Raw genomic sequence first — 12,632 nt, forward strand, 5'->3', positions numbered from 1 at the left:
AAGGGAGGAGAGGCAGAGGCAACATCAGAAGAAGATGCTAACTCAAGAGGAGTCAAGACGAGATCAAAAGAACAAAGACTAAAGAAGACCTAATATTGAATCTATCTAAAAATGAATGTCCTTTGCCTTTAATATCTGCACTTACCAAAGGCTTATCCTTCTGCCCTACCAATAATATGTTTTTTTTCAAAACAAGGGTTGATTTATTCAAATTCAGCAGAAACCTGAAATTGAAAAAGTTATTTGCACAGTTCCTAATAAAAATAATTAACAGTGGTATAAATTTCAAAGTTAGAGTGAAATGTGTGCTATTTCTTATATATAAGTGTGTCTCACTACACACACTGGGCCTGTGTTTGGGGGAAGTCAGGTTTGGGCACTCTGGGGCCAGATGGCACACCAATGTGTCCCTCTGCATCAAGGGGAGTTGGGTTACCAAAGGAAAAAAGTGAAAATGGTAGACTGCATTTTAGGGGGGGGGCTGTGGGGCACCCCAAACAGATAGGGAATTTTCTAATGGGAAGGGGTGGTGACCCCCCCACCCACAATGGAGTGGAGGCCATGTCATGCAGCCCTCCCTGGGGGCAGATAAGTCAGGTGTCCCTTCCTAGGAGCAGATACCTGCCCCCAGGGAGGGCTACATGAGATGCATCGCCCCTCCAATTGGGGTGGGGGTGGAGAGGTGCACCCTCTATTACATTTCAAAATGTTCTGGCAGTTTAGGGTGCCCTTCAGCCCCCACTAAAGTGCAGCCTGCCATTTTCAATTTGTTTGTTTACCAAACTTCCCTTGGCGCAGATTGGCACATTGGTGTGCCAATCTGCCCCAAGGGTGCCCAAACCCTACTTCCCCATCCATTGGAGGGCCTGTCTGACGTTTTGGGATGTGCTTCTCCCCACCCCCACCCCAAATGGAGTGTGGGGGGGGCACCTCATGCAGCCCTCCCTGGGGGCAAATATCTGCCCGTAGGAAGGGGCAAATGGGTTTTCACTGGGGGGGTGAGGTTCAGTAGACCACCAGGGATGGCTTGCAACAGGGGGAGGGGGATGCTTGAAAAGTACTGATTTCTTTTTGCTGGTGTGACCATAGGTAACACATGTTTTTTGTTTTGTTTACAGCTTTTTCTACGCGAGCAGCTGCAACATTATGCAAGTACTGTTTTTTATTATTCTATGGTAAGGGCCCACTGTCAGTGGAGTGGGTGAGACTGGGGCTGGGTTGTTGGTGGGAGTGGGCCGTCTGGGCAGATATTTTGGTGGGCTGGGACACAATTGCAGGGGCCGGCCACAAACTGCCCCCCATGCCAGCAGAACATTGGCGTTTCCTTGGGAGTGGATCCCTCCCATGTGGCTTGTCCGTCTGCAAGCCCAGGCTCCACCTCTGGCTGTGCTATGTTACAGATGTCACCTCCGGGGCGGAATGGGGAACCTTCCGGGGCTCCCTGGAGCTGCCGCTGTGCTTAGGAGACGGTACACCCACATGGTACATGGATGTCCAAAGCCAGGGACATCACCTCCAACCGTCCTGGAGTTGCAGCTGGGCTGCATTACAGCTTTTCCCTTCTGGGAGGTATTGGCACACTGCCGGGACTCCCTGGTGGAGAGAAGCTGTAACGTAGGGCAGCCATAGGTCCAGCAAAGTCGGCGGTAATATCCCTGGCCTTGGGCACCCTTCTCCCATGTGGGTCTTTGCCAGGGGTTCTGGGTAATAAATTCTGGGCCGCTTCACGCAAGTCAGACCTCTGTGCATTCCCACGGGTGTCCTCTTTTGGGAAATGCATGGGGTTCCCCGTTTTCCTTGCTGGCTTCGACACCCTAGGCCCAAATCTGTAGGTTGCCCACACAAACAAAATGTGCTGTGCTGAAAGGCTTGGGGTTACCAGTGGGTTACCCTTTTCCGCCCCGGTAGGTGCGCCCAATTGGCATTTTTTGAAAAAACACATTTTCGCCCTTTTTCTCTCACCCCCCTACAGCAACATAGGATTACAAGTGGGAGAAAAAGGGGCCAAATTTGGTCGAGATATCTCATGTAACAAAAAAGTTACAAGGCATTGAATGGCGACACTCATCAAGAAAGTCACCAAAAAAGGCCTTGGCACTGGGGGGAAAAACCCATGGCACTTAAAGGGTTAAAAGTTTATATTGTTTATCCCTCCTGATGAACCATTGATGAAAAAAAGGGGAAATGCGTGTCGGGGGCCATCGATATTGTTTAAAAACTACAGCTAATGATGTTATTATAATTTGGAAAATACAAAGACGAATAAAGAAATTTTCTTTTGGAGCGCCGGTCAACAGTGTTTGTATCATTTTAATTGATATAATTATTAGAAGAGAGGGGCCTTCCATTATAGCCAGAGGTTCGATCCTTGCGCTATACTATCCTCAGACAAGCGGTTTTAGAAATACACCAATTGATAAACAGGGTCCTGATAAGCAGCACTGAAGGCAGCTTAAAAGCAGAGGTTCCTCGGGGGCCGGGAGACCTGCACCGGCTCCCAGAGGATGAGGAGGTCTTTAACAATGTGGGTCAATTAAATATATTACAAATTATGCTTCAAAATAGTGAAGGAAGAATTCCATATGTGGGCAGGCATCTCTAAAACCTACGCGATTAAGGAGCAGCTACATTTGATGGCTATTGTATGGAATAACCGTGCATTTGAGTCAGAGGGGAGACGTGACTGTGGGTTTCAGAGATAAAGGCTAGAAAAGAATAGAAGAGACAGTGAGAGGAGAGATTGACAAGAATTTGAACAGAGATTGGGGTGTCAGAGGATAAAGGAGGAAAACTTAATCAAAGAATGAAAAGGACTCCTGTGAGAGGGCAAGGAGAGACAGAAGAAAAGTAACAGATCGGTGAAAAGCAGAGAAATCGTGTAGGAAAGTTGTCAACAAAGTTAGGGAAGAGGGAAAAGCAAAGGTTTGATTGTAAACTGAAAACATCTATAAAAAAAGCTCCATCTCCACAAGTAAATAGAAACCTTGAAATACCCAAGATTTGTTTACTAATGGTCAACATTCATTCTTAGACCGTAGTTGAGCCACTTAAGTTAAGCATGCAAATTATTTGTAAGCAATTGCCAACATTTTTGTGTAAGAGTTTGAATGAAACTAATGCAAACAATGGTTCACCCCACACTGGGTCTATGCCGTTTCAATTAATTGACAGCTCTATGCCGTTTCAATTAATTGACAGCATTCACTCGGAGGAGACGCCCCACATAACATCCACACCCCAACTCCAACTCTCTCCTCCAGCTTTCCCTGGATACCATTTATACAATAACGAAACTAACCAAAGACACATTTTGCAAGGAAGCTATAGGAAGTGGAGTGTTTTCATGGAAGACCCTACCTGAGCACATTTTCTGCAATTATGTCCATTAAGTCCAATCTAGGCCGAACAAAGAAAATTATGTTTTTAACATCAGCTGCAGGCAGCCGACCAGCCTTAAGGGTGAACATCTTTTCCACTTCATGTTCCTGGGAGGGAAAAGAAAGACAAAAATACAGCCATTACACTTATAAACAAAAGCAGACAGGGATACAATAGGAATCTGTAAATGCAGCACAAAATCCAACACTATATAAAAACAATTCTGTAATTGATAAACCACTGGGATCGTTACCAAACTACTTGAGAACATTTCCTAATGCATATTGGAGGATGCAATTTTTACGATTTAGATTGGATGTTATTCCTACAGGCGAAATTCTTTATTTGCATTCTAAAAACAATGTTATCACAAATTGATGTTCATACTGTAATCAAAGCAATTCCATTCAATCTTTAAATCACTTGTTTATCCAATGCCCGATTCACAAATTGATTTAAACCTAGGAGGCAATGCGAGCCTGAGAGAACGTTTTTTGACAAGACATGCCCTTTCAACCTACACCTTCAGCAGGCATTATTATGGACTTTTGGCGAGTAAGAAATAGTGTGCTTTTTGCAAGTGCGGAATTGAGAGGGCAACTGACTAATAAGGACCGACTAGTAGCGTGCAACATAAAGGGTTTACTCCCACTTAGAATGCCCTCTTAATAAAAACTAAAAATAGCCCAGACTGACTGTCATGGATATGTAGGTTGCACACTCAGAACTGTGGCCAAAGGGGTCTGCAGCAATCAGCTCCGCAGATGATATGCACAACGACTCCTACGGTCCCTCACCAATGACTATGCGGATGGGAGTTATTGAGCAAAACATCTGTAGAGGCAAAGGTTGAAGACCCCCTGCTCTAGCTCGATGAGTATCTTAATCAAAACTTCAGTTATCGGAAGTGCTCTCCCCTTCCCAAGACCGCAACCCAGAAAACATTGAAGAATTCAAAATGATATTTAAATCCTATTTCAGAGCCATCTTCCAAATTGTCCCGACTGCTCAAAACCCCCCGTTCCTCACTCTGAGGAGTTATGCAACAAAATCTCAGATTTGGCTATAGAGGGATTCCACTCATCAACACAAACCCTCCAACCCACTCCTAACACCTCTCCTGACAAGATTTTACCTCTTCTCAAACACCTCTAGCCAGCTAAATAATCTGCGGACATCTGCCCAACAGCACTTGCCACCGACTGTACAAACATTCTTTTATACCGAATGACCCATTTAATCAATTTCTTTTTATTTCATGGTTCAGTCCCAACTGCTTTGAGGGCTCCTTTACACATTTTACGATTCCCAAACCTCTACGGCTTTGTTCTCTCCAACTAATTTTCTATGTCTGGCCTCCACTGGATTGCAAAAATACTTTAAAAAGATGCCTCGAAACAACTACAACTTCACATTGAAGGAAACTCCCTACTTAGCCTCTGCCAATCTAGCTTCAAACAAAGATGGCACTGACCCTGCTCTGGTCCATGACCACGATGACATGCTTTTCGCTGCAGCCACTAGAACTCCTTCACTACTAATCCTAATGTCAGGTTTAAAGTCCAGAACAGCGTCTGACAATTCAGATGAATAAATTTGTAGGCAAGACCTCTCTCGTGTCTTGCTGATGGACAAGGTGTCCGCCAATCACGGTCCAGAATCAGGATTCGTGCAGCTAGGTGTGACTCTCTCTAGATGCCACCCTGCCTGTTGGTCCACCGTCCTAGGCTGGGTGACACCCAGAGAGAGCCTACAAATAGGAAAACCCTTGTGAGAAAGAAAAAACGTAGATCCAGATGACGAACGATAGAGGCCGGTCAATAGCAATAAAGCCGATAGAAAAAAAGGCAATGCAGGATTCAGAGGAATGGAAGAGGCCAAAAAGGGAGCAAGGTCGCTACGAGGCAAGGAGAGACAGGGTACAGGAAGAACAAGGAGGTAAGGACCCCGAAAGAAGAACAAGGGAAAAGAGAAAAAAGGACAATGCGAACTGAGCTATGGTACAGAAACCTTAGCGTTGAGACAAAAAGCTCCCTTTTAGTCTCTGGTACTTATCCCCAACTGTGGGAGTTCCATAACGGCCACTGGAGGTAAGCCAGTTTGTATTTGACTGCGGCTGTCATCTTGGAGTCGAGCAAGGTGGCTGCAGTACAAGTGGAAAACCTCCTAAAAAGTTGTCTGTAAAAAATAAAAGCGGCAAAAATGCAGTGGTTTGACCCGGTAAAGGTGTACCCATTATACCATTTAAGGTGAGTGGGGGATGCAGGGGTGTTGTCCCCCGCCCCCTTTAAACTGAATAGTTGCAGGGGTGTCCCCCGCATCCATTGCATGGTTTGCAGCGCCAAAACCACTGCCTTTTTGCAGCGATTTATTGAGCAAACTGCCATTTTTGCTGCGATTTTAACACATGGAACCAGGAGTAAGAGGAACTTTTATCAACTCCCATATGGACTATGCGAATGCTTTTTACGCTAACCTTTCCGATTACAAATTAAAAGGACTTCAGTTGGTCCAAAGAGATTCTGGTTTCTTCATTGTTGGCATCTGTAAACAGCTATCCTTCCCCCTTTCGTAGGAGAACTCCATTTGCCGCTGTGATATGGCTGAACAATGATACACATGACAGTATGAATGTGGTTCAACTGAATTATTTTATTAGTTATTTCTTCAGGGACATGGTTGGACAACAAAGGGGCAACAAATAATAAGGATGTTCCTAAAGCAAACAGTGTCAGGGATTGTCCACCCAAAGTGGTTCTTTCTTCAAGTGTCAAACACCTGTAAAGAGAAGTACCAACATCATAAAGTTCTTAAGCTATTCTGATAAGCCCTTAATCCTACCTGGGACACCCTAGTCTACACAATAATATACAAATGATGGGGCCAACAGAAAGTTCAAACCCTTAATCTTAACAAGTCTTTTAGCCACCTGGCTACCCGAAACTCACAACACAAACGTTTCAAGATTTGGCCAACAAAAGAGTCTGAATCTTATATATCCAATCCTTAAATAACAAACAGAGAGGTTCTACTGGGAAAGCTCTTCCAGGGTTTACTCACAATCTCAACCCCCTCTTCATTAACCATAACTCAGGACCTCTCCCAAGTGCCATGTTCTCTGGTTCCTTCACACAGCATCCTTTTTGCAGGCTCTTTGACTGGACATCGAAGAAACTAAAAGCTATGTACCACAACCCTACTTGCAGAGCCAAGTCTCTCCCAGTATTCACATTGATGGGTATTTCTCCCTCACCTTCAGGCCTCCTGCTTGGCTCGGAACAATTCATCAGATATGGCAGCAGACTACCTTCCTGTAGCTCTGTGCTCTGGGATATATCTCTCTAGAGACACTGCTGTTGTTTGGCCAAGGCGTGGACTACCTATTTCTAGGGTCTGCTTGGAAGTGTGCCAGCTTCCTGCCAAGCTTTTCCCAAAGCTCCTTACATCTTTCCACTTTCTTTACCTTCCTCCAGGCTTTTGGGACCTGTGCCTTTTGAATTAGCTAGGGCCATTATAGGTTCAATTCTGGAATTTGGATTGGTCCCTTTTCCTCTAATAGATACTCAGATCCCTCTTTTTGGATTTCCCAGCATTGGGAAAGACTGTTCGTTCTGCGTCTTTAAATGCAGCTTGTAAAGTCACCAACTTCATGGAATCCAACCAGTGCGTGTGCGGGCACCTGCGGTGTTCCACATCTGAAGGATGGTGGCCTGTGGTGTCTTGATGTCCCTCTTCTAAAGTGAATACTGTGGCTGTTTGAACCATTCTTTTGGTATGTTTGAGAACTTCTCTGTTTACATTGTGTGCACTCTTTGGTCAGATTACCTGAACGCTATACTTGTTGACCCAGATCACATTCTCTCCTTACTAGTAGGGGTTTTAACATGGGAGCAAACAATGCAGTGTATTCCAGCTGTAGTTCAGACACCGGAGACGTACCATGCGCATTTGTATGGTTTTCTTGAACTAGGCTTTGGTTAAATATCCCAGAAATATTTCCCAATGTTTTTTTGGAACAGGGACCTGCAAAACCTCTAAAGATGAAATTTCCCACCTTGGTGGGGTGGTGACCTTGCAGGATCCCTCGCCTTTCACCCTATAGGAGGTACATCGGGTAGTGGCCGGAGAAACCCAATCCTTAGCAGTTCGTCCCCCTTACACGTTAGGATGGGGAGTTCATCTCCAATGCCTGAAATACAAATGTCTGCATGGTGCGTCTCCCACTTATTTGACCCGCAAGATCTACCCTTACTGCTGCTCCATAGTATCTCTCTGTGGTTGCTCCAGCCCTGTGGAACTTCCTCTCTCGAACTTGAGTTCATGAAAATTCTGAAGAATTGGTTAGACAACTAAGCTTGAAGTTCCTCTGAATGCCTGAGTTGCCTTCAGTTTCTGGTCTGCTTAGTCTCTGCAGCGCACTAGCAAAAATTATGTTTGTGGTGTGTACTAACAAAGCCATTTAAATAAATAAATCCTAAACCTGATTATCTTGTACTGTATTTGTCATCAGCATCTAATGTAGTGCACCATAAGCTTCTTCTCTATATACAATGTACCATACGTTGGCTGCAAGCCTCAGTGTTGGTGCTGGCTAAATCTTTGCAACCAGACCATGACCAGCAAACAATAGGTTAATTTACATTGGAGAGTTACAATGAAATGTTGAATTCAACAAGGTACTTTAAAGTCACTTTGATGCAACCACTAGCCCAGCATAAATAGAATATGTTCTGGGGGCTGCAACCAGCAGCTCTCCAGATGTTTTGGACTATAACTCCCATGATCCCTTGCCATTGTCAATGCTGGTTGGGGCGAGGGGAGTTATAATCCAAAACAACTGCAGAGCAAAGGTATGCAGGGGATGAGATTTAAAATAATATGCCAGCAACACCTGTATCCCACTTTATTAGCATTAGGCGGGGAGCAAGTTAGTCAGTAAAAGTGTGCTTCTGTCACTTTATAAGTTGATGAGCGGTATGAAGGCAAACGCAACTAAAATGTGAACATTCAAGAACATGGATTAGCTGTGATGGATTGCTATCTGCAAGGGTGTGAAAGCACTGGCTTAAAAAGATACAGAATGCTCCCACCCCCAACACTTCCAAAAAGCTCCATGCCAAAAGCATAGTGTATTCATATGCCTTTGCTGCACCAATATCCACCTGACAATCGCAGCCCCTTCTCTCCAGTAGCAAAGGGCAGGTCAAAATGTCACAAGTGTATGAAGACAGCTCCTGTAACCCAAAGTCATTTGCAGCCAGAGGTAGCATTTAAACTTCTTCCCATCTGATCGAACATGCAATAATTGTTGACTTGTCTGACTGGTGGCAGTGTAATCTCTAAGAATAATCCATTCCTGGTTATGGAATGGTGAATGATAAGAGCACACAATTATTGAAGCCAAAACTATTTGATGATATACAAGTGTCAACCCTGTAAGTCTAGGTGAGTGATGTTAAGGCGATATATATTTATGGGTATCCACCAAACTTTGCAAAAAAAAAAAAAAAAGTATGAATTTTTTCAGCAAGTTGTGTGAGGTTTCGTTATAGGGGGGTCCCAATTTTCTTCCATAGACTGAATGGGGAAACGCTTTGTGACTTGGGTCAGAAGGTGTGCTTTTGTGTGTTTAGTGGAAATCCGACCAGTACTTTTATTGAGAACTGAAATGTACGTCTCAAAAAAAAAATCAGTGATATATGGGTCCGCTCTGCAGACCCATTTCCGTGTTCGCTCCGCGGGCCGAAGTCTCATTGGCTTCCAGTATGCCGTGAGGTTTGCGAACATTGGACGCGGCCGGTGCATCGGAGGATAGTGTTGTGGTGTGTGTGCCAAGGCTCTTAAGCCATTGTGTGCATGGCTGGGCCTCTTGTACGTAGCATTGTGCCCACTAAAATTAGGCATATCGGGATCGGCTTCAGCATCCCATGTACCAGTTCGCTGCACAGTCAAAATGTTGATGCTACGCAGTGTGCGGTGATGTGATGTGTCTTGAAAGCGAGCCCCAATTTACAGGGCACCCCTTTAAATATTTTTGGGGTACCCCCTGATCACCCTCAAATCAGAGTAAATGTACCCCTCTAGGGAATTAAAAGCCATGAGTCTATCTTGCAAGTGATAACAAAACTTTAATCTTCACAGATCATGAGGATTGAGGAAATGGCAGAGGACTCTGCCATTTCAGGCCAGCATTCTGTCGTCCATCGCTGGCTCCCAGGTCCTGAAGACTGATGCTGGGCCTTGGGCTTAAATACTCTTGACTTGGTCACTGGATACCAGCAGAGCTCCTCCAAAATTGTCTTTCTTGCCATACAAGGGATGCTGCAGAGTCTCCAGTGTGCATGGCCAGGTTCCGCTTGGGACAAGCTACATAACATTATGCTGCATATGCAGGAATACTTTGTTGCTCTTATTTAGCATAATTTATTATGTTATAAACATTCATACATAAAAACATCTCCCCGCCATTATCGCAGCAATTACTCCATAAAATGATATATTATCTGGTTCAGTAATTCCTACAATAAACCTTGTTTTCCTAGTACTCTATGTCGTGCTGAATCTTTTTTAGTCTCCATTGGCTTGTGATTGACAGGAACAGCTGCTCAGCCACTTCGTGCCCTCTACCAGCCTGCCTGTAATTTATATTTAGCACAGCCTGACTTTACCGTGTGCTTTGAGCAAAGCTAACTTACAATGTAATAGTTTCCCATATATATATCCATCTGAATAGTTATTTGCACTTATGTTTCAATCCTAACTATCTTTATTTAGTGACCCTCCTCCCCCCTGGACTCGTGTAGTGCTTAGAAAAGAGTTAACAGAAATCTTGCCTAGTTCTAAAGCGCGTGGAAAGTTTGGAAATGAAAAGCACTAGGCTCCTCCCAACATTCCCCCTTTCGTTACTTCTATAGTAACAAACTCATCCCCACCCGACATATCTACAACCCCAGAAATATTAGTTTGAGTTTCGCTGCTTATTGTATGGCAAGGTGTTTTAGGTCCCCCAATTGATACCATCATCTTTGCACTATTAGGGACTATAGGAACACATCATTGGAGACCCCATTGGCACATGCAGAATAGAACAAAGAACAACATGATCACAGGAACCAGTATTCTTACTGCTGCCCCCAGCCATGACAGGACCCAATCAAAGGCAAGCGATAGCCAATCTGCTCTGAACTCCACCTTATTCCTTCATTTGAACACCTGGATTGTGCACCGCCTTGATGACTTGGGATAGTGACCCATTCGCAGCATCATCCGGGGGTAGAAAAATGCAGTAGCTGCTTGTACCCCAGGAGCCAAAAAAGAAAGTCTCTGCCGAGCTAAAAATTCAATACTTGTCAGGTATTCCTCTGAGCAGTGCGGAACAGTCTTTTGACAGTTTGAGCTTTTCTTTCTTCCCCGCCATTGAAATCGTCCTTTTTCTGGCAGCATACCAAATTCTTGTGTGATCTGCAAGCTTCTTTAGGTGCTAGTGTGACTGGTGGCACCTCGACAGGCCTTTCTTCTCCCTTCAGGTGTTCATCCAGGATTACTAGTAGCACTGAGTGCAGGGTGGCCTGTGAACACTTGCCTCTCGCAGGTGGTAGGAGTTACAAGTAGGCTTGTCGGCCACAAACCCAGTAGTAATCCATCACTGCTGCTGTACCTTTCGTCATGCCAGGGATCACAAGAGAGTGTTGTTGCACTGTGTGTTTGTGCCACCAGGAACTGTTCCTTCATTGCTAAAACAAAGTTCAAAATTTTTAGCCCTATCTATTTGCACTGGCTTCTTCATTGTTGCGATCTGTGTCAGCCATGTGATGTATTGGGACCATACTGCGCACACATAGTCTCTATTTGAGATATTGTTTCTCTGCTGTACTCGATCAGCCCATCTGCCAGGCACATCACTGTGGTTCCCTGTCATTTGTCATTGTCATTTGAGTAACCTCCCAAACAGAAATATGGTCCTTGTAGACACTGGCAGTATTTTGTGTTGCCATTGCAGAACGCTGGATCTAGATCAATGCTCCTCAACTGCGCACTATGTGCCTGGAATGTGCCCTTTATCCCTTATAGTGCAGGATGTGCCAATCATTGTGCCTCTGTAATTGGGACTGGATGTGGAACTAAAAACCTTAGGATGCCCCTGATGTGTGCGGGATAAATGCACACACGTAACATTTTTCACTGACTTCCTTCCTGCAAGGCGCATATCAGAGTACTAGCTATTCAATGTTTCTACATTCTGGACGTCAGAAATAGTGTCAAAACCCAACACTTTATGTAAATCATACGTCATTCATGCTTCCCGTTTCATTCGTTTAAGAAAACTGGTAGGGGTGGCCGGTAAAAATTGAGACATTTTTTATTTCCCCTTTTTATAGACATTAGCATTTTTTCCCCCAACTGTCCATACCCTCCTCCCCCCTTTATATGGCCACCCCATATAACAAACATCCCTTCATCCACTCCAACAACCACAACCAGTGTCATACAAAACATAGTACTTTATATAATACATAGTTCATAGAACAAATTACTTTTGTTTTAATCTAATCCCTACATAACAGGGAGGTCGGTCAGCCATCTTTGCTTATTCCTGGAGAGGAGAAAAAAGGTTATCAAGAAAGAGAGAAAGAGAGCGAGAGAGCGAGAGAGAGAGCACAAGAGAAAAGGAGAGCGAGAGAAAGCGCAAGAGAAAAGGAGAGAGAGAAAGAGCAAGAGAGAGAGAGAAGGAGAGAGAGCGCAAGAGAAAAGGAGAGCGAGAGAGAGCGTGCAAGAGAAAAGGAGAGAGACAGAGGGCGTGCAAGATAAAAGGAGAGAGAGAGCAAGAGAGAAGAAAAAAACAGAAAAAAAATTAAATAAAAATTAAATAAAATTTGACAAAAGAAAAAAAATTAAAAACAGGAAAAAATGAAAAAAGAAAAAAAGGCGGCGTGTGCCACTGCACACCACCCTGGCATGGATCCTCAAAAATGTCTCTTCTTTGGCTATGCCCTTACTAAACTTTGCCTGGTCTTGGGTGCTCTAAGGACATCCGAGAGATGCACCCAATAGCCAACCCCTTCATACGGACGGCGAGAGGAGTACAGACCACCACCTCATATGGACCTTTAAAACTGGGGATGATCAGTTTCCCAGATGGTCCTGTTGTAATATGGGCAATGCTGTGTATGGAACCATGGTCTCGCTTTCTACAGGGGTGGTCACTATTTCTCCCCCCCCTTTACCGTGTCCCACTACCGCCCCCGTGTGCTTCC

General features: G+C 44.5%; 1 protein-coding gene across 1 annotated transcript in view; it reads right to left on the reverse strand.

Moving 5' to 3' along the window:
• VPS33A (VPS33A core subunit of CORVET and HOPS complexes) overlaps positions 1-12,632 on the reverse strand; it is a 285,704-nt gene that overhangs the window by 264,588 nt on the left and 8,484 nt on the right. The window contains exon 3 of the mRNA XM_069619602.1: positions 3,358-3,485. Coding sequence (XP_069475703.1) covers positions 3,358-3,485 — 128 coding nt within the window. The remainder of the gene's footprint in view (positions 1-3,357; positions 3,486-12,632) is intronic.

Source organism: Ambystoma mexicanum, chromosome 10 (genome assembly GCF_040938575.1).
Source record: "Ambystoma mexicanum isolate Mex_15411 chromosome 10, UKY_AmexF1_1, whole genome shotgun sequence".
Lineage (NCBI taxonomy): Eukaryota > Metazoa > Chordata > Amphibia > Caudata > Ambystomatidae > Ambystoma > Ambystoma mexicanum.